Source organism: Papaver somniferum, chromosome 3, assembly GCF_003573695.1.
Source record: "Papaver somniferum cultivar HN1 chromosome 3, ASM357369v1, whole genome shotgun sequence".
Taxonomy (NCBI): domain Eukaryota; kingdom Viridiplantae; phylum Streptophyta; class Magnoliopsida; order Ranunculales; family Papaveraceae; genus Papaver; species Papaver somniferum.
Window position 1 is genome coordinate 146,792,090 of NC_039360.1, and position 22,751 is coordinate 146,814,840.

The window sequence follows — 22,751 nt, forward strand, 5'->3', positions numbered from 1 at the left end:
AGAAATTTCATTTGAACAGTGCATTTTCATTGGTATAAATGTTTATGATAGAAGTATAGTTTTGTTTTGCACATAAATTATTTTTCACATCATAGACCCGCTAATGGTTCCCAAGTACCTTTGAGTCCAAAAGGTAAAATTCGAACCGAGTTGGTTTAATCAAAGTCCGGTCAATTTTTTGGTCAAGACCCGGTCCATTGGGTTGACTAAGTCATGGCCAACAAAATTGCATATATGTGGTTCATTATATTAGTGTCCATGCCCATTGATAAATTTATTAACATAAGCCCACACCACATTGTTAACCCTGAAAATTGAAAATTTCGTCTTTCAACTGTTCTGAATAGACAATCCTATCATATCATGATGAAATTTTTACTAGATATAATCTTAATGTTTTTTTACACATACTAAAATTTTAAGATAACCGAACGGTTAGAAACAAAATTATGTACGACGCCATGCATAAGATTGTTTCAGATTACGTTTCTTTATAACACAGCTGGAATATCGCATACTTTCGAGTACTTTCCATTGTTGGATCTATATAAAAAATTTACAGGGGTACATACGGTCAAAATATAACTCATATCAAAATTATAACTTAATCTAACCGTTCAAATTCTAAATATTTAGGTATTAATATGTTGCTCGAAATTTGTTTTTTTCTAAAAAAAATAGGGTTTTTCTGAACAAAACTTAGTATCATTCACAAAGGTTTTGGGGATGGCATCATTCTCTAATGTTTATGAAATTTTAGCGTAATTATAAGAAAAAAAATTCAAGAAAATCTAAGGGGTTAACCTCTATGTTTGATAATTATATATCCGTGGAATCTTAATATATATTATGAAAAAGAAATTCTTTTGTTAAGGGGGAATACCTGGCAACAGATCCATAATATAAGCAAACTATGATCAAAACCATACTAATATCTTCAAGAAGTATTTCTTCACTAATCTCGAATGAAAAAAATTCACGTCAGTAAAATGTTGACAACGTCTTAAAGTAGAAATAGAATAGAACATAATAAGGAAACTTTTATCATTAGAGACAAGTTAAATGTTACATTTGCTTAAGCCTCTATATTTACGCTATAACGCACTCTGGTTACAACTATATGGGCAACACATACATGAGATTTTGCATCCTATAAATGCACAGATGAACGGATTGGGCGAGAATAATCTAATGAATTTGTTTTATAATTAAAATTTATAATTAAAAAAATAAAGCTTGAGAGGTGTTAGCTTCTTTGTTGCTCCAAAAGACAAACAGTAGGATGCAATAAGTTGAATTATGGGCAACTTGGGACCTAATTAGAAAGGGCATAACACTGTATAACTCTTTCGTAGTGACAAGTGACAACTAGTATCTTATGAAATTACAAGATACACTGAAATCAAGCCCACAAGTAAACAAAGTAACGAAATAAGTGCCTTTCATTGGAGACGAAAAAGGTGCCTTTCATTGGAGTTGCGACTACAAACTTACTACTACTTGCAACTTTCTAATGGGGCTCAGCCTTGACCCGTATAAATAAGGATACGAGTGCTGGCAGAAAAATTATCCGGTTGAATCAGGTGGAGTTTTATTTAGAGCTCTTACAGGTTACAAGCATGTTGTTATTGATTTGTACTAATGTATATGTATCAAAAGTAATAAAAGCCTACTACAACAGCAACAACTACATGCTCTCCTCTTAGACCAACCAGAGAAGAAGCAAAACTGGGTGCAATTCCCTCTCTTAAATTACAAATTTTGCACCATTCAGGTAAGCCTAGAAATAAAGGTAAAAACTTGCAGAAGTAAAAGACTACAAAAAAATTGTTCATCGCAATTTTTCCCTGGAAAACAAAGTACAAATGATGCAAAAGGTGGTAATGGAACTGAACTCTTTTTTCCAGTTGCATCTCATAACCAACAACTAACATGTGGAAAACATATTCTACTTTTGATGTTCGCTTTGTGGATTTTCCTCAGCATAATACATGTAAAGACTATTTGCGGCTGCACAAGCCAGAACGTTGGAGGTTGGATGCCATGCAAGATGGAGCAGCTTAGTGGAGAAATCATTTCCACCAGCGTCTATGCCCATATTCTCAGATCCTAAAGAGAAGATTATACAGGCTTATGTGTGAATACACAAATAAAAAGCATATCTAACTACTAAGGAAGCTCTTGAATCAATAAAGAAACAAAGCAAATCAGACCCAATACTAACCTCGTCTACGTGAGCGTGATAGACTGGTGAGTGACCTTAAAGATCTAGTAGGAGTCTGAGGTTGACGTCTACAATAGTAAAACAACACCACAGTGAGTTCAGGGTCAAAGATCTGATCAGTACAAACAGTGATTCAGAATTTCTCAGGTACCTTATGGGGTTCTTGCTGGCCTCTAATGTTGTTGCCTCATTACTGCCCGGAGCAGAACCAAATACACGGAAGAGATTGCTGCAATGATAATTGGATTTTTAGCTGAAACATCAACAGTATGAAAACAAAAAAAGGCATAACAGCTGAGGGGACAATGGACCTGTAAGAACCAGTGGCAACGCGCAGGCCATCACCACTCAAACAACACTCAAATTTGTCAAAAATTGAATCATTCTCATAAAGATCACAAAGCTGCACAGGAGTATTGAAGAAACAGTGATTGTCTAATCAGATTATATAATGTAGTGAGTAAAGGGTGTTAAGTAGGTGGAAACACACCTTGGGTCTCAGGTGTTCATGGACTTGAAAGGTTGCAACAGGGCTAGCTTCCATATTTAAATCCCAAAGCTGCATTGTACAACTAAAACATCTTAGAGATATACACAGTAAAGAAGATCGTTGGAAGACGCAGTTACAATTAACTTCAACATGGGGAAGAAAGGTGCAGCTAAGATGGCGAGTCCAAAAGGGGATCAGTAATATGCAAAATCTAGTTACTGCCCCAGTGGCAAGTTTGCTGCACGGTAAGAAATTAGCTCCAAAAAACATAAACTATACTCGAACCTTTAGCGTCATATAATCACGACTCAATATATATCTCCCATCTCTTCCAAACTTAATATCTGATATTGAGGCAATTATTTCTGTGAAGAATGAGCGTGAACCAGGTGTATCGTTCTCTTCAAATCTGGAAAGATTAACTAGATGTTACTTTCAGCTTAATAAACAACTGATAAGAGTTTAAAGTGAAGGCATGTCACAAATGGAGAGCACATTTAACTTTACCAGGCACTAACAAACTTTAACTTTAGGCTAAAATATTGCTTTGGTGTACTTACATTTTGGCATGTGAATCACATAGAGCTGACTGCCTCATATCGATAAGGCGTATTGTTCCCTTTGAGCTACTGTATGCTAATGTATGACAATGTGTAGGATGAAATTCTGCAGACGTTATGACCTCTGTAAACCAGGGGAAGAAATATTAGCATCCGAATGCAAGTAAAACTATCTTGGGGGAAGAATAAAAAGATCAACAACAGAGTATCTTAGAAAAGTACATGAATAAGTGAAAGTCTTCCTCGGGTACAGTGAGGGATTCAGCAAGTAGGAGATGGATTATATGATGAAGAAAGTATCTATCATTAGGAGGCACATACCAGTGAGATCCTCCATGTTTACTGGCTTCACATCAACAATATTAAAACTTTGATTACTGATCTCCAGGTTCCACAAATTTATCCGTAAATCATCTGCAGAGATAAATGTCTCACCGTCACTGCAGAAAGAAAAAACACCTGTTACTCAGATGCACAAGTTTGAAGCCTAGGTAAGGGTGATCACTAAATGAAGTTAGAGATAACTCAACCTCGTTCAAAGCATTCATTATATAATTTATATGTTTGAAACTGACACTTCTTTTCAATTAACTGTGTCAAAACTGAAATGCTACTTCATTGGTAAGATGGTAAGATATATCAGTTAAGAAAAGTTAGGTACATAAATCATAGAAATAGTTTTCATTAGCTCTCCAGGGGATATTTTATGTATTACAGACTGTAGGGCCAACGTGGAGGTAACCAAGTTAAGGATCTTGGGAGGATAATCTGCATTGTGATATCATTCTCACAAAGTGCAGCACGAAACTTCAAGTTCTGACCATATGGAAATTCTCTAGTTATAGGTGTAGAACGTTAGAAACTTTCGGCAACAAGCAAATGTAACTAACATGAAAACTAAAGACCCGTATTAGAAATGCATTTAAAATTTATAAACAATGAGAGTAATATTTAATCTTCCCATTGAAAAATGACACCAACATCAATCTCTAATTAACAAAGAAACAATGAATTTTAACTGAACCTGTTGTTTGCAATGGAATTTATGTGGTAGTCATGTGCATGAGCAAATACTCTTCGACATCTAGGAACAAGGTTTGTTTCCTGGCCAACAATCTGCTCAAAAACAAATAAACCAACGCAATATTTTAGGATAACATTCAGGCTGTATTCTCTAACAAAAAGAGGAATGAGATTGAAGATTCAAAAAACAAATCAATCTTGATTTCCTCCTGAGAATTTAGAGAATTTCATGGTTCAACTTGAAAAAACTAGAGGAAATGTGTAATGGATCATCTAATAGACTATAGTTTTGTCACTTAATACAAACAACCAAAATCTGGGGAAGATTACAACTACCACTGGTAAATGTAAAGAGGGAATTCCTCCAGGTGGAAATACAAAGTCAGATCCAGCTCCAATTTTTCCAGGAAGTCCTCCATTTGATTTTGCCCCTGAAGTGTCTAAGTTCACCTCAGCTACCTTCTTTATCTTCTTTTCTTGAACCTAACTCCAAAAGCATAAGAGCTCAAAATTAGTGCCATGTTCCACCAAAATGTCCAAAAAAATCATGATCAATTGAAAATATAGCTCAAGCACCTTCCAATATTTTACTGTTTTGTCATTTGTCGAGAGAAGGAAAAGAGCACCATTGGATGTTTGACACCACCGTACTTTATTAATTTTCTCTTCTATTTCCAAACTTTTCAAGTAATCAAACTGGCAGAAAGAAGAAAGAAGATTTCAGTAAAAAGCAGTGCAGTTATCCACAAACAATATCAAAGTCCGTGTCTTTAGTACCTCAGGCTCATGACTCTGAAACTCAGTCTTGTAACGGAATTCTGGATGCCTGGGGATGGAATAATCCGTTTTCTCCAGCTCCTTGCGGAAGGTAAACTGGAATTTTCACTTAAGCTCATCAAGCAGCAATCATGAACATAAGGAGACAAGCAAGTGACAGGATAGAACACACACTTACATCTTTCCCATCTGTTTTCTCAAATAAAACCACTCGTCCTCCTCGATCACCAGTTGCAAGATGCTCACCGCTTTTGTCGAATTCAATAGCAGAAATAATATCAACTGAGGAAAGTAAACAAATATAGTAGTCTCAGTTAGCATTGCCCATTCTAATCATGACAGAGAATAGTATCAAAATATCAGGTCCAGACTTGGGTTTCCTAAATCTAGCATAAATCTTCAATAAACTAAGGGGTTTAAACAATAGATTCAACAAATCAAAGAGTCAGAATGCAAAACTCATGTTTGTAATAACTAAATATCACTGAAACAAACACAAATCAAGTGAATAAAACCACAAACGAATCTCAATTTGTACCTTCTTGAACTTCTTCACCAGCTGCTCTTTCACCAAAAACCTGTGAGAATTTCCACTGAAGTGGAGATGGAAAACCCAAATCTCCATTAACAGGTGGAGTCATTTTAAATCAGAAATCTGGGTTCTTTGTAAAGGGAAAAGAAAAGAAAACACCACTGATTGATTGGATAATACTCAAGAGTCAAGACCCCATCAGAGTTGTAATGAAAAGTCACCACATTTGCTTGGAAAATGCAGCTTAAATTACCAAACAAAATTCCAAATTTCTTTCTCTGTGTAGTTTGGAAATTACCGCGAAAGGGAGAGTGGAAGAAAAGGAGATGATGATGGACTGATGGTGATGAAAGGAAGTGGAAGCAAGCAGAGAACAGAAGTGTACACTACAAAGGAACTAAGCAGCTCGTCTTGGTAATATCTCGTTAATTTATCGCGATAACTTGGTAGTAAGTTGACTCAAATAAATACTCTTCCCCATACCCTATCCACCAATGAAAAAGATACATTCCCTGTATGCATCCGGTATTTTGTTCAAGGCCACGCCACAACCTGTGCCTGTCTTTTTGCGATCCCGGTGCCAAGTCGGAAGGGGGCGGAGCAAGCGGCATATAATTGCTGGTGAGTGGTGGCACTTCGTGGACAAAGATGATAACAAAATTATTGACATTATTATTCGAGTGGATTAACTTAATTTTCAAGTTAACATCGAGCTACAGTGCTGCTAATAATTAACCAAGTTCCCATTATTAAGGACTAATAATTCATCTCCATTGGAAAGCTTTTACCACCTTTTGAGATTCGACGAGTCCCCTTCAAATTTGAGGCTAAACTTCCTCGAGTTTGAGTCACACGACTAACATTATCGAAAAGTTGTAGATATGGTGTGGATAACTGGAGCTTCCGGATTTACATCCTTTTGGGCTGCATCTCATCTGCCTTATTTTAATTTGTAAATATTTCTTTGTTCAACATATTTATTAAAAAATAATTATTTGTTAGTAAGTTTATCTCGAAATCACTCAATTTCTTTAAAAAATATATATTTTATTGTTTGTTGGGAATTTAAAAAATTTAACTTTATAATAAGAAATTAATTTTGGAATACACTTTCAGAATAATTTTATTGAAGCAACTAAATCTACTTTTCGCGGCGCAAATTCTTTTTGCTTCTCATTTCTAAGATTGATTTCTGCTTCTAATATCCAAACACCCTCGAATGTACAAATAATTTTTTCGTTTTTATTGTTTTCAAATATTTATTAATTTAATATTCACTGAAAAATAATTTTATTTCTTTTAACAAAAAGAAATTATAAAATTATTTATATAAAATTTTATTTTATTTTATTTTTTATTATTAGTAATTACTTTTTTTATGTAAGTATAATTTTAATGAAAAGCAATTTTGATATTTGAATTAAAAAATATTTAAATTATTATTTTAAAGAATACAAAACCGAAGAAAATCATGCAAAGCTATTGATTGGCAACCTAGCAACAAGCTGGGCACCAACCCCCTCTCAATAGAACTATTGGTTGGCAACCCCCTTTTAAATAAATGCAATACCAATAATAATAATTTTCGGTAACTACTAGTTTTTAATTAATAATCATTTTTGGTATTTTAAATAGAACTATTATTTTTCATGAAAAATTAATAAAAAATATTTTTTTAAAAAAAAGAGTAAAACAATCAATAATGTTAATGTTTTTAAATGATAAGAAAATATTTCTTTCATTTTTAGATATGAGAAAATACTAATTATGTATTTATATTGAAAAGATAGATTCAAAATAAAGTATTAAGAAATTACTAATAAAAAAATTATTTAAAATTATGTTATCAAATAAATATTAAAAATACCTAAAAGATTAAAATATAAAGCAGGCAAAGACGATAAGATCTAAAAATCTTTGTTTGGTAGGATCCAACCTATAAGACTTGAAGCTAAATATGATTATGGGAGAACCTAAGGCTTAGTTTGGTAATGTTGCGGCTTTTGTAAAAGCGCTTTTCTACTTTGTTGTGTAATGTTGTGTAAAAAAAGCAGTTAAGTGTTTGATAAACAATATATTAAAAGATAAAGCTGATTTAAAAAATGATTAAATTATGTTTGGAAAATATAAATTCACATATTATAGGTGTAGCATATGACAAAAACAGATATAGTCTTTTATTATAGTTTTATTCTAATTTATGGGATTTAAACATAATTAGATAATTATATATATTTTGAGTAACTATTTTTTATTATAGATATAATTTGGGATAAAGAATATCATACTAAAATCAAATATTTGTTTAATATTGGCTCTTATTTATTTGTTTTTCAATTGTAAATGGTATATAAAATATAATTTGAAAGTGAAAATAATAATCTTTAAAAAATGTGACATAGATTATGTTTCAAAAAAAAGTCATTGATTTAAAATAACTATCTTTAAAGAATACTAGTTTGAAACCCGTGTTACGCACCGGGATTGTTGGAATTTCTTACATTGTTGGTCATGTCTCCACAGAGGCGGGGCTTCGCCCCACACCCGTCTCATGAGAATTCTAATAAGTTATTATGGAATTACTATCCAACAATTGATAATTAACAGTTAAAACCTTCTAATAATCAAATATATTATAATGTTATAATTTAGATCTCACATGATTTTGAAAACTAATTTCAAGCCATCTAACAAAACAGTAATCATTTCTAAAAATAAACCAAAATAAATAGATGTAAGTAATCTCGAGAGTAAAATAGTTTAAACTATAAATACTAAAGCATAATTAGATTTTTCTAATATTTAACCCGTGTTATGCACCGGGTACGATGGAAATTGATCCCAAATTTGTGAGGCGGGGCTTCGCCCCGCACCCGTCCAATAAGGGTTCCCAATTAACAACCGCAATGTATTATGAAAACACCAATTGTCATTTAGTAGATTAACAAATGAAACCCAACTATTCACTCTTTATACATTGTTTAAAGTGTTGGAGATTAAGAAATCCTCCCAAAAAAATACTTTTGGAAAACTATATCGACCTTTAAAATTAATAAGTAGTTCATCACATTGTCAATATCAGTACTGTTGGAAATTAAATGAAAAATCTCAGTACTGTTGGCAATTAAATGAAAAATCACACATGCTATTTAGTTGTGTCGATATCTGATATTTGAGACGCTAAAAAAAAGGAAATTAATATACAACATATTGTCAAGTGGTTTTTAAAAGCGCCGCTTCACGCTACGCTTCGTTCCAGATTTTTCCGATTTGCTTCGAAGCATAGTTATGAAGCGAATCTACCATTGATAGACACATTTTTGTGTCTAAGTTGTCCTCAATTTTCTCTATGTTGGTACTCGATTTTTGTACTTATTATGGTGTTTTGTGTGTTTGTAGGTATTTTTGGGAAATAAACTTTTTTGGAAAAATCGGCTTGAAAAATTATGCGGAGCTAGACCCATCACTGGGACAACGGAGGAGGCTGTTTTTCATTCATATGGTAATTAAAATAATTCTTTTATAACTATTTGCATAGAATTTAATGATTTTATGATTTCTATTAATTATTTGTTATTTTATTTGATGTCGCATGCTTGGTTTTAATTACTTTTGATGCGTCATGCTCACAACTTACAACTAAGGTTTTATGAAATCTACTTAACCAAAGAATAGAGTTATTGTTTATTTTGTTTTGAGCTATAAATGTCTAGGATTAATTTATGAACCCCATGAACATGAAAAGCAGTAGAATCCTGAGTCCCAGTAAGTTCTTCATCCTGTGACAATATTTTGTATATATTTTTCTTTTATTTTATTTTATTAATTCTTAAAATCAATCTCATCAAGTCCGAGTGAACGACAACCTTATTTACCACTATCTAAAATCCGATCAATTTTTGGCGCCGCCGATGTGGACTTGTGTATAGATTTGTTTTTAGGTTTTATTTTAATATTTTTGTTCTTTTTTACGCGCTTTGGTATTTCTTGTTTGCTTTTAGATTTGGAGCTTAGATAAAGAAAAAGAGAGAAAGTGCTGAAATGAAAAGCGAAGCCAAAGAAGGAAAGAAAAGAGGAATCCAAAAGGAGTGAAGAAGAAGATTTTGTATATAATTATTTTATTTTATTTTATTTTTAGAAACTGTAAATAGGTTTTATTTTTTGTAATTTTTTTATTTTTGGACTTTTTTGAACTTTATTTGTGGAACATTGTATACTATTTTTATTATTATTTTAAAAACATTGAGGAAGGGTTAAAAATTAAATATAAAACTGCTGCAGGGAAGGACGACAGTTACGATACTGTCTCGGTCCCTCAGATTCGTACACTGACATAGGAGTCGGTGGCCTGAGTCGACTTCAACGGTTCATCGCCTGTCTGGTACGGGAGGTAAGACTTTATCCACCCACGAATCCCCTGTCAGTGGGTTTATATTTGAGAATGTCGAACTGGTATTATTACAATAGCCAATACAACAAATATTCGACTGATTTTCAAAATGGACATTACTTTGACCGTAGTGTGAATAGTGGTTGGGAACATCAACCTTTTGAAGGTTATGGCTCATATCATATTGAGCCCAATTACTATCCACACGCGCATCGGTCATACGGGCAAGAAGATTATAATACTAGTTCTTCGTTTTTCGAGGATACAATGAAAATTTTGAAAAATAGTCCTTTTTATGATCCTTCTGTTTCTACTCCTTCTTTAGAAGAGTCCCTCAGGGATTTAGCTGAATCGACATATAAGTTAGATGAGGTGAATAACGTAGTTATGGACGAAAGGACTGCAACAACGACTGAATCTTCTTTAGAAAACATCCTCAATAGATTAACTCAAAACTTAGATCCAACACTAAGGGAACTTTCTTTGGAAGAGACCCTTGAGAGGATAGCTGAGTCGACACGTAGACTTGAGTTAGAGACGAACGACAGTATTGCTCGAAATAACTTGAATTGCTAATATAGTGTATCCAATAACACCCTTGAGAATGAAGATAGTTATTCACATAATCAAGATAATGAGGTTAGAATTGGTAACACTACTTTTTTAGATGAGGTTCGATCATTTTCATATTATTATAATGATGATTATGATGAGGATAGTATTGATGAAGAATTTGAAATATGTAGGCATAGTGATCAGGAATTTGTTACTCCGATTGATCTTTATACTGATAATGTTATTTCTATTCCAAATCCAAATAATTTTAATAATTATTCACCTATTCAAAAGGACGAGGATTTGACTAGAAATACCCATGTTTTAGACAATGTAGTATTTCCTTTTTACGAAGCCAATGATGGTTTAGAGGAACGAGTTTATTTTGAGTCTAGCGATTTAGAAATAATAGTCTTAGACAAAGAAAATGAACTCTTAGAGATGAGTGAGGGTGAACCTGACTTAGAAGAATCAATTGACCATTTCCAGGAATCTGATGACCTAGAAATTAGGGAAGTTGTGACTAGTCTTTCTAGAGACACTGAAAACTCTAAGTTTGGGGGTGATTATTATTCTCCATGTGCTTTGACTCTTAGAAAGGTCCCTCACTTGGGACTTGACATATATGCCTCAACCAGTTTACAAGATTATCTTCATACACGTTTTCCTGAACCTAGTTGTGTCCATAAGGAAGTTCAGTTGTTAGAAACCCATCCTCTGATTGATGTGGTTGACCCAGTCTATGATACCGAGATTGATTTTGTTTCCCCACCAAATATTTTTCTTCCAAATGTGGGAACGTATGAGTTTCAAATGTGTTTGTTATTAAGTTCTGAGACTAAACCTAATTACTTTAAGAGATTAGGGTCGACACATTTGTTTAAGGAAGACCACCACTCTCATTGTGGTCAGTTGTGTGAGTCAAAACTGATTGACTTTAAGGATCCACAACTATTTAGGTTATTATTATGTGTTTCTAAGTTTTTAATTGAGTTTTTCCATACTCTAATACCTGAATTGGATCTTAGCTACGAGGAAATGCAGTCCATGAAAATATTTTATGTAGACCCAGTTATGGAACCTGAACCTGAACCACAGCTAGATATAGTTGTCTTAAACAGGAAACTAGACAAGAGTGTGATTTATTTGCTAATTTTCTTGGGATGTTGCAAATTCATTTTAATTGTGATAGCCCTATTTGGTTTTGGTGATCCGCAGTTATTCCGGTTATTACTTTATGATTCTATAAGGTGACTAATCCTTTCTTAGTCTGGCTGAAGACTTTAAACTTAGCACTTCTTGGGAGGTAACCATGCTCATGCAACACGGTAATATCTTTCCTTAACTCCTTTCTTCAAGTAGTAACAGTTTCTCCTTGTTCATGCTTTTAATTTCATCTTTAGAACATTGAGGACAATGTTAGATTTGAGTTTGGGGGTATGGGAGAAACTTTTTAGTTGCAGTATAAATAAATAAACTCCATAGCTTAGAAATTTATGCCTATTAAGGATAACACTAACCAATCTAAGTGGATGGAAGCATCTTGGTTGTTAGAGTTCAGGAACCAATCTGAGTTGGATGGAAACATCTAAATAGAGTCTATTCATAAAAGCACAGAGGTCAGGTGTTAGAAAAAAACACGGTAGTTTCGCCATATCTATTTGAATCTTTCACCTTCTGTTTTTATTTTCTTTTCTTTTAAATATGTTTCTAAGTGACTTGGTGGGGCACACGAATCAAGTTGTTACCACTTCTAGGTTGAAATAGAGTGACTGAGTTACCATAAAAAATGAAGAGAAGAATTGAGACTAAACCATCAGACCAACCGGAATAAATTCAATAAAGTCGACCATTGGTGCCTTTGTATATGCCAGTTGTGTTGACCTAGAGTTAGGATTATCACTCGCTGGTCCCCTTATATGTGCCAGCAGTGTTGATATTAGTCAGACCGGTATCTCAGTTCATTAGGATAGGTTCATCCTAGTAGTGGCCTTCAGACAGATATGGGAAAAACCGTTCACCTTAGTCAACATCAAAACCATCTACGCTTTTCTCTACATCCATCTTCTTAATCTATCCATATGATTGGTTGACTCCGGTTATGATGTCCAGAAACTATCTGAGTAGAGCTTTGTCACTTATATATGAATTTTAGTATGCTTGAGTGCAAACTCGTGTACATCAATTGGAATTTCGCATCAGGATACTTCCTCCTATAGTCAATGAGAGTATGCCAACCAAGGAGATTCTTTAGTGCTTTCTAAGGTTCTGCATAGATATCTAGGGTCTGGAGTAAAGGTTTTGTGGGTACACCTCTGGTAAACCCTCACGAGGATATAACGGTTTGTTGCACGACAGTGAGTTAGGTTTTTATTGTAATTGCAAGAAATCCTACAATACACCCCCCATATGATTTCATTGTTGATCAGCTCTAGGTTTACACTCTTAATTTTATTGATTAATTTCTGAATGTTCTTACAAGGAAAATAAAGAAATCAAGAATGATCTCTACTCTGAACTTTCTCTCTCCTATTTACTTGTTTCTTACTCAAAAAAGATCTCTCTCTCCTTTACAACTCGAGTGACTATTTATAAGGAAATACATAGTGGATGACAGCTAATTTGTCCTTTATTTTCGGATATGGTTTGCGACATTCTCGCAACCTTAAAAATGTTAATTTCGCAAGCTCTCTAATTTTCGCAAGACTGTCACATTTTTCTCATGACTTTAGATGACGTCATTTATTCTATCATTTCTGAAACTGTTCTGCGACGCTACTGTGCTGTACCATTGATAATTTCGCTGAGACATAATTGTTGCGAGATTCTGATCCTACATCTTGCCTCTTCTCATATCTTCTCTGCAAAGTAGATAATGATGTGAGAAATGCCGCAACTGCTTATCTTTTCATATTTTGCATTTATCATACGTATTCTTTCTTCCATTTATTTCTCGACACGTCTTTTGTAACCGTTACTTTTAAACCGCTTATATCTTTCCGTATTAACCGTGTTTATTTTCTCGAGGAAAAATTTTCTCTATATATATTCTTTTTCATTCTCTTCTTCTTTCTTTTTATTCTCTCTGCAACTTCATCGTTCTTCTGCAAATTCCATTATTGCAACTTTTCTTCTTTCCTCTTCAATCTTTTTAAGTTCTCCTTCATCTTCATACTAGATCTTCATAGTTCGTGATCTTCTTCGAGACAATCTCCCTGCTATCATTTTTCATGGATTCATCAAGGTTAGTCTTCTTTATTTTCGGATATGGTTTGCGACATTCTCGCAACCTTACAAATGTTAATTTCGCAAGCTCTCTAATATTCGCAAGACTGTCACATTTTTCTCATGACTTTAGATGACGTCATTTATTCTATCATTTCTGAAACTGTTCTGCGACGCTACTGTGCTGTACCATTGATAATTTCGCTGAGACATAATTGTTGCGAGATTCTGATCCTACATCTTTCCTCTTCTCATATCTTCTCTGCAAAGTAGATAATGATGTGAGAAATGCCGCAACTGCTTATCTTTTCATATTCTTCATTTATCATACGTATTCTTTCTTCCATTTATTTCTCGACACGTCTTTTGTAACCGTTACTTTTAAACCGCTTATATCTTTCCGTATTAACCGTGTTTATTTTCTCGAGGAAAACTTTTCTCTATATATATTCTTTTTCATTCTCTTCTTCTTTCTTTTTATTCTCTCTGCAACTTCATCGTTCTTCTGCAAATTCCATTATTGCAACTTTTCTTCTTTCCTCTTCAATCTTTTTAAGTTCTCCTTCATCTTCATACTAGATCTTCATATTTTGTGATCTTCTTCGAGACAATCTCCCTGCTATCATTTTTCATGGATTCATCAAGGTTAGTCTTCTATTTTATTCCTTATGAGTTTTGCTGAAATTGATATATTTGAAACTAATCTTGTATATTGCCTTATTTGATGTTGTTTATGTGATTCCCATACTCTTGTTATTTCAGCAAAAGCGGCTCCAACACTAAATTTATAGTTCAAAACCCTAACAATCCCAAATCACAACATAAGGTTGTCGCACATAAAAGAAAGTCTGCGAATGAGAAGGTAGTAAGAAACACTATCTTTTTCTAATAACAATATTGTTGCCTCTGTTTCTTATCTAGATTGTAATTCGCAGGGTGATAAAGATCTTCATAAACCTCATAAGAAATCTCGCCACCTTAAAACTGTTCCAACCTCTGTTCCCTTCCACCTACTCATTTCTTCCAAATATCCTGCGACATCTTCGCAAGATAAACTTTTATCTCCAATTCGTGAAGATGCTGCTTCTGACTTCATTTCTTCCAAATCTCCTGCGACATCTTCGCAAGATAAACCTTTATCTCTAATTCGTGAAAATGCTGCCTCTGATTTCATTTCTTCAATTGACCTTTCTATGATTGAAATTCCCCTTGTGGATCCTTCTGCGAATGAAACCTCTTCTCTCCCCATTGAGAATGTTTCTCAACCTTCTGTCTCTACCAGTTCTCTACCCAAGTCTCTCCCTCTGTCGAAAGAAAATGTGGAAGGGATAGATATTGCTTTCAAAGTTTTATCTGAGATTCTGAATGATGGCAAGAAGTTTTCTACTGATCCCACCAAATCCAATGTTTGCGAAATTCTGAGCAAGTATTTGGGTTCTGGCAGAGCTTCTTTGCAGACATCTTTAGAAAAAGAATGTAATGCTCTTCATCTTGAAAACCAGAAGCTTCAAAATGTTTTGCTGGATCGTGACAATCTTCGCAAGAAGAATGATGAATTAAGAGGTATGATTTCCTTATCTATGTCTTTAATTTGCCTTTTCGATGGTTTTATCCTTCCCATGTTTAATTATCCTTTAAATCCCTCTATCGCATGTTAAGCATTAAATCAGAAACGAATAATGGAGAGATATCAATTTGAATCTGTTGTAGAAGAAGCCCGTGTTGATAAAGAAGTCTTGATGAATCAATATAACCAATTAGATAACCTCTATTCATATTCTCTTGATCAGATAAATAATCTTACCAATGAAAATACCCAATTAGTTCAAAGACAAGATCTATTAAGTAATGAAGTATCTCATCTTTCTTATTCTTTAACTAAAGCTAATTTAGGGATGGGAACTTTATCAGATGAGAATAAAACCTTATCTCAAGAGAAGCGAACTTATTTAAACAAGATGGCGATATCTTCGCAACAACTTAGTATTCTCCAAAAAGTATGTGCTGACCAAGAGCAATCTCTTCGCTCTTTGAGAAATGAACTTAAAGAAATAACAGAATCATCTATCACTGAAAGAGATACACTCATTCAAGGTAGAATAGCTTTAAGTGTGAAGGAAAATCATCTTAAAGAACAATATTCCAAATTAGAAGAATCTTATTCTTCTCTTGCGAAGAAGAATGCCTTTCTTATTTCTAAAGAGAAAAATCTTCAGTCTCGACTTAAAGGTTTAGTTGGAGATAAATTTGATGACGCAATGGACCATTGGGAGAATAGTTGTATATCCTTGATTCAACACCTTATTTCGCAAAAGGAAGGTAGTCATAATAGTTTGACTGCCTTAATTATCTTTCCTTTGTCATATCTCTTTGAATTCCTTATCTTAATAAAATTTTGTATTCTATTTTTGCAGAGTCTGAGAAGAATCTTCATTCTTCTATTTCTGATCTGGAGGCTAAATAGGCTAAAATTCGCAAAGAGAATGCATTGCTCGTCTCTACCCTTACTGGTTCTCGCGACCGAGCAGAAAGAAGACTTGATTATCTTGCTTATTTTAAGGATATTCAAGATAGGAATCATCAAAGAGCTCTTCTTCGCCAAGTTCAGCTCCGGGCTGAAGTCCTTGTAAATGACATTTTACTGTCCAACTCTCTTCCTCCTACATCAATTGATCCTTTAGAAGTAGATGATGATGAAGTTCCTCGTCCTGCTGATAGTGATTATGATTACGAAAGCGGTGCAGAGGATAATTTCCTAGAAGATGAAGAAGAAGTTCCTTCTAAAGAAGTATCTGATGGTGTTAATCAGAATGAGAAAGAAATTTCTCCTGAAGAAGTAGTTGCTGACGATAATCAAGATGCTAGTCATGGCGAAGATCAAAGCCGAAATGAAGGAGAAGCTTGCGAGAATGTTGGCGAAGAATTTCTGTCATCTCCTGCTACTGACATTAATATTGAAGCTTGAGCTTCTTATCTAGCTTTGTTTTCTTGAACTGTCTTATTTTTATCACTTTTGAGAGTTACATTTTTCAATCGACTTTGGAGTCAACTTTTTCTTTTAATATTTTGTTGATAAGAAAGATAATGCTTCTTGTGTATCGATTACCGTACTTGACTCTCATTATCTTTCTTGCAAAAAATAATCTGTTATGAATGCTTATAATTAATTTGTTTTATCATATGGTCTTATTTCTCCTTCCTAATTAAAGGTCTTATTATGCCGTCTCTTGTCATTGCGACAAAATCGCAGGACGTCCTTGCACTTTCATACAAAACCCATTGATCTTGTCTTAAATTTTTATTTTGTATTATGGCCTCTTCAGGAATGTTGCGATAATATGACAGGCCTAAATATTCTTGAGAAAATAAAGCCCCATGACATTGCCGTCTTGCGCCGAAATCGCAGGACGTCTTCGCACTTTCATGCGAAAACCCATTGATCTCGTCTTATCCTTTTCTTTTGTATTATTGCCTATTCAGGATTGTTGCACAAATATGACAAGCCTTAATATCCTTGCGAATAAAAATACCCATGACATTTGCGTCTTAAGACACTTATCAGCTCCCTAATGGAGGGTGCCGCCCTTATCTCCCCCCTGGTTGCCCCTTCAAGGAGGCGTACTTCTACCATACAAGGTTAGCTCTTCCCATCCAGTCTTAATAACAACCAGTTGTTTTCGCAGTCTCTTATCCCTTTTACCTATAGGGCTTATGGTTACGAGACTGCACCCTAAGTGGGGTTTTCTTCAGGCCGAGTACAGTATAATCCAAGACTTGTCAAGAATGGCAAGGACGCTTCAAATGCCCTCGGCACTCTTGACTCAACCGTGTACCTCGGCACCTTGATCAGATCTGCACTCCTTGGGAGAGTCCTTATTACCTTAGTCGCCCAACCCAAGTCATATGCTCAAGTTGAGAATCCAAGGTGCCTCTCCCGGATGGGCTTTATTGACCCCAAATCTCCATGACTCAGGTTCCGGTGGCGGTATAGCCTTTCCCTGATCCATGTAGCAGGTACCCCCTAATATGACGTACTTTAGGTCTTACATTTTCCTCTTGCGAAATTTTATTCGCGAACTAGGGTGTACGCAATAAAGGTTCGCCCCTTTCTTTTATGTCATTGTTCTCTGCGAAAATTTCGCACATCATGATCTTGTTTTGTCATGAATAATCCTGCAATTATTCTTTCAGAATTCATAACTTCTCAAAGCTTCTTACGGATAATATCTTTTTAAGTACAATCTGTTCCATGGTCTGTATAATCTATGACCAATATCTCTTCCTTCTGGGTCCATTAATCTATAAGCTCCTGTTCCAACTGTCTGCTTAATGATGTAAGGTCCATCCCATTTTTTCGCTAATTTTCCACCATTTTCTCGCTGATATATTTGCGTTTCTCGCAGAACTAAATCTCCTGGTTGAAATTGGCGTATTTTGACACGTTTATTATATTCTCGAGCTAATCTCCGCTGATAATTCTCCATATGTTGTAAAGATTTTTCTCTTCTTTCTTCTAATTCATCAAGTTTATTTAAAATTAAGCCCGCACTAAGATTTTTCTCCCAAGCTTCTCTTTTTGTTGTCGGAATAACAACTTCTGTTGGTAATACTGATTCAACTCCATATGTTAAACAAAAAGGTGACATTCCAGTAGCTTCTCTTCTAGTTGTGTTATAATCCCATACTGCATTATGTACTTATTCGCACCATGCTCTGTGATGTCCTTCCAATTTCTTCTTTAATATGTCTGCAATTGTTTTATTTGTTGCTTCTACTTTCCCATTAGCTTGTGGATACAAAGGAGTTGACTTTCCACACTTTATCTTGAATGCATTAAGTAACATTTCTATGTTCTGCCCCTCAAACTGTTTCCCATTATCAGATACCAACTGTGCAGGAATTCCAAATCTGCAAATGATATTTTCGAATATGAATGTAAAGATATCTTTGTCGCGAATATGTTGTACTGCCTTCACTTTTGTCCATTTTGTGAAATAATCTGTTGCGACTATTAAGTATCTTCTTTGTCCAGTTCCTGGTAAAAATGGCCCCACAATGTCTAAGCCCCATTTTCCAAAGGGCCACACACTGGTTGAAGATGACAATGGTGCTCCTGGTGCATGTATCTTCTTTCCATGCCGCTGACAATCTTCGCAACGTCTTGATATTTGTTTTGCATCTTCATGCATGTATGGCCAGTAATAACCTTGCATTTTTGCTCTATGTGCCAAAGATCTTCCTCCACTATTATTGCCAGCATCTCCACTATGTAACATTTTCAGCACCTTTTCTCCTTCCTCTCGTATCAAACATCTGAGTGATGGTCCACTAAAGGATTTTCGGTATAGTAACCCATCTCTTAATTCATAATTTGTTGCTCGACTTTTTAACTTGTGTGTTTCCAATCTATTTCTTGGTGTTTCTCCTTTCGCCAAATATGCATGAAGTTCCATTCTCCAGTCTGCGACATTATTTATTTGTTCTTCTTTATCATTATCTATGACCATCACATCCACATCTTCCTCTTCTTTATTGATTGATGGTGACAGAAGTGTTTGTATTTTTATGCATCTCGCAGTTGGATCTGTCATCATGCTTGAGATGAAAGCAAAAGCGTATGCGAGTCTATTATCCTTTCTTGAAATGTGCCTCAATTTTATTTTTGGGATTTTTGCTGACAATTCTTCAACCAGCTTCTTGTATTTCTTCAGGGACGGTTCATTTGTAGTATACTCTCCTTTTATTTGGCGAATAACTATCTGCGAATCACTAGTGATCCTGGAATTTTCTAGTTTCATTTCTATTGCGAATTTTAATGCATGTATCACAGCTTCATATTCTGTTTCATTATTAGTGGATGCAAATTCCAATCTGAATGAAAAAGCCATCTTTATTCCTTCTGGCGAAATTAAAACAATTCCAACTCCATTTCCTTCTCCATTTGATGATCCATCTACCAGTATTTCCCATCTATTTGGTTCTGTTAATAAATATTTTGGATCTCCATGTTCTTCTTCTACATCCATCATTTCTTCTACTGCTTCATCTTCTTCTAAAGGAAATTCTGCCAAGAAATCCGCAACAACTTGTGATTTTGGTGAAGACAAAACTTCATATTTAATATCAAAATGGCCTACTTGTGCATTCCATCTCTCCACCCTTCCTGATCTTTTAGAATTCTTCATCACTGATTCGATTGGTACTTTTGTTAATACCTTTATCTTGTGTGCTTGAAAGTATATGTGGAGCTTAATGATGCATAAACTAATGCTAAGATTAACTTTTCAATCTTTTAATAATTCTTCTCTGCGGTATTAAAAGTTTTGCTAATGTAATAAATGGGTTTCTCCACTCCTGCGTCTACTCGCAATAACACAACACTTAATGCATGCGACGTTATCGCAAGGTAAATCAATAATTCTTCTCCTGGTTCTGCCTTTTGTAAAATAGTTGTATTCATAAGATTTTCTTTGATTCCTTGAAAAGCCTTTTCACATTCATCACTCCATTTAAATTTTGCACCCTTCTTGAGTATATCGAAAAAATATTTGCATTTATCTGATGATCGCGAAATGAATCTACCTAGCGAAGCTAGAAGCCCATTCAATTTCTGTACATCTTTTATTGTCGCTGGTGTTGGCATGTCACGAACTGCTTGCAGTTTTTCTGGATCAACCTGTATTCCTTCCTTTGATACGATTTAGCCTAAAAAAATTCCCGATGCAACTCCAATAGTACACTTCTCAGGATTCAATTTAATGTTATACTTCCGCATTTGTGCAAAAATCTCCCTCAAGTCTTGTACATGGTATTTAGATTCTTTACTTTTCACTAACATGTCGTCCACATATACTTCTAATGTTTTATGTATCCATTTTGCGAACACCTTCTCTACCATTCTTTGATATGTCGCTCCCGCGTTTCGCAGACCAAATGGCATTTTCATGTAACAATATAAACCTCTAGGGGCAAAGAAAGCAATATGTTCTTGATCTTCTTCAGCGAGAGGGATTTGGTTATAACCTTTGTACCCATCTAAAGATGATACCCTATCATTTCCCGCTGCGGATTCCACCATTTGAGGAATATCTGGTAATGGAAAACTATCTTTGGGGCAAGCTTTGTTTAAATCAGTGAAATCTATGCTAATCTTGATTCCTTTGTTTTTCTTTGGGACAATGACCATATTCGCTATCCATTCTGGGTATTTAGCTTCTCTTATAATTCCTGCCTCAAGCATTTTCTTTAATTCTTCTTCTATTTGGGAATGGTAAGTTGTTGCAATTTTTCTTATTCTATGTTTAAATGGTCTCACATTTTTTTTAATCTCCTATTTGTGGCATGCAATTGATGGATCTATTCCTGGTATCTCATCCATGTTTCCTGCGAAAATATCTTTATATTCTCGCAACAAGTTAACAGTTCTTTCTTCTTCTTCTATATCCATTTTGGTTCCAATTCTCAACATCAGAGGCTCCTCTATAGTCCCAACGTTTATTTCTTTTATTGGTTCTGCGGCAGTGTAACTGGGTTTAGGTTCTCCCATTGGTGTGGGTTCTTTGATTGCTTTTATGGGTCCTTCCCCTTCTTCCGAAATTTCGCTGGGTATTCCTTTGCCTTCTTTTACCCTTATCATATATACTCTAAGTTCTTCTTCCTTCTTTGCTTCCTTTACCAATTTTCTGCGAAATTGTTTCTTTTTTGCTTGTCCTTCATAATGTCTTACTTCAATTTGATGACATAATTTCGCATTGTCAACATCTCCTCTAATTTCACCTATTCCACTTGGAGTGGGGAATTTAATACATTGATGCAACGTTGATACCACAGCTTTTATCGCATGTATCCATGATCTTCCTAATAACATATTATATGGCGATTCCATATCCACCACGCATAATGTCACATGTGTTTCGATTTCTCCAAGTGGAATTCGTACCACTATTTCTCCTTTAGGTTTTGTTGTGGATTTTCCAAAGCCGTGAACAAAGTATGTTGAACTGGACATTTCTTCGTCTTTAAATCCCATTCCCCGGAATGCATGATAAAATATTATATCAACTGAACTTCCTGTATAAATTAAAGTTCTGTTCAACATCCATTCTCCTGTGGATTTTATTGCTGTCTCCTTCTCTTTTCGTGTAATAGGCACTGTGATAACCAATGGAGATGTATGGTTCAAATTTTCTTTTGGTATTTCTTCCGCCATGAACACAATTCTTTGCTTTTCCCAATCTTTCAAGGGTGATGTTTTTTCCACCGCCATAATTTTCTTTCCTTCAAAATTTCGTTTATGTATTCTTGCTTTGATGTTTTCATGGAATTCATTAATCAAGCTTTTTGTTATCATATTACACTCCAATTTTTTGCCATTTTCATTAATTCTATTCATCTTTCTTCTAACTGATTCACTGATTTGTTTAATCACTTTCTTGATTTGAATATTCTCAATCAACAATATTCAACGTTCGATCTTACTTTTCCCTGTTTCTAGCGCCATTATGTAATTGCCGGAAATCCTACAATACACCCCTCATATGATTTCATTGTTGATCAGCTCATTTTTAGGTTTACACTCTTAATTTTATTGATTAATTTCTGAATGTTCTTACAAGGAAAATAAAGAAATCAAGAATGATGTCTACTCTGAACTTTCTCTCTCCTATTTACTTGTTTCTTACTCAAAAAAGATCTCTCTCTCCTTTACAACTCGAATGACTATTTATAAGGAAATACATAGTGGATGACAACTAATTTGTCATTTATTTTCGGATATGGTTTGCGACATTCTCGCAACCTTACAAATGTTAATTTTGCAAGCTCTCTAATTTTCGCAAGACTGTCACATTTTTCTCATGACTTTAGATGACGTCATTTATTCTATCATTTCTGAAATTGTTCTGCGACGCTACTGTGTTGTACCATTGATAATTTCGCTGAGACATAATTGTTGCGAGATTCTGATCCTACATTTA

General features: G+C 34.6%; 1 protein-coding gene across 2 annotated transcripts; it reads right to left on the reverse strand.

The window, feature by feature from the left end:
- Nucleotides 1–1,566: 1,566 nt before the first annotated feature.
- Nucleotides 1,567–6,053, reverse strand: LOC113357639 (serine/threonine protein phosphatase 2A 55 kDa regulatory subunit B beta isoform-like). 2 transcript variants are annotated; one of them, XM_026601080.1, is made up of 14 exons: nt 5,613–6,053; nt 5,253–5,356; nt 5,075–5,170; nt 4,874–4,993; nt 4,631–4,780; nt 4,299–4,390; nt 3,596–3,714; nt 3,275–3,398; nt 3,000–3,123; nt 2,715–2,783; nt 2,536–2,627; nt 2,376–2,453; nt 2,225–2,292; nt 1,567–2,109 (listed from the first exon to the last, which is right to left on the reverse strand). In XM_026601080.1, the coding sequence occupies exons 1-14, from the start codon at nt 5,713–5,715 to the stop codon at nt 1,949–1,951; spliced, it is 1,500 nt and encodes a 499-aa protein (XP_026456865.1). In that variant the 5' UTR covers nt 5,716–6,053; the 3' UTR covers nt 1,567–1,948. The 2 variants fall into 2 exon arrangements, with proteins under 2 accessions (XP_026456865.1, XP_026456866.1); XM_026601081.1 differs by having other exon boundaries at nt 4,634–4,780; nt 5,613–6,052.
- Between the last annotated feature and the right edge of the window lie 16,698 nt (nt 6,054–22,751).

Bases quoted from the DNA above. Each gene is read 5' to 3' on its own strand.
- LOC113357639 (XM_026601080.1), bottom strand. From the start codon at position 5,715: ATGACTCCACCTGTTAATGGAGATTTGGGTTTTCCATCTCCACTTCAG. The intron at 5,171-5,252 runs GTAAGTGTGTGT...TGAAAATTCCAG, and splicing joins AGAAAACAGATGGGAAAGAT to TTTACCTTCCGCAAGGAGCT. The intron at 4,994-5,074 runs GTACTAAAGACA...TCTTTCTGCCAG, and splicing joins TTCAGAGTCATGAGCCTGAG to TTTGATTACTTGAAAAGTTT.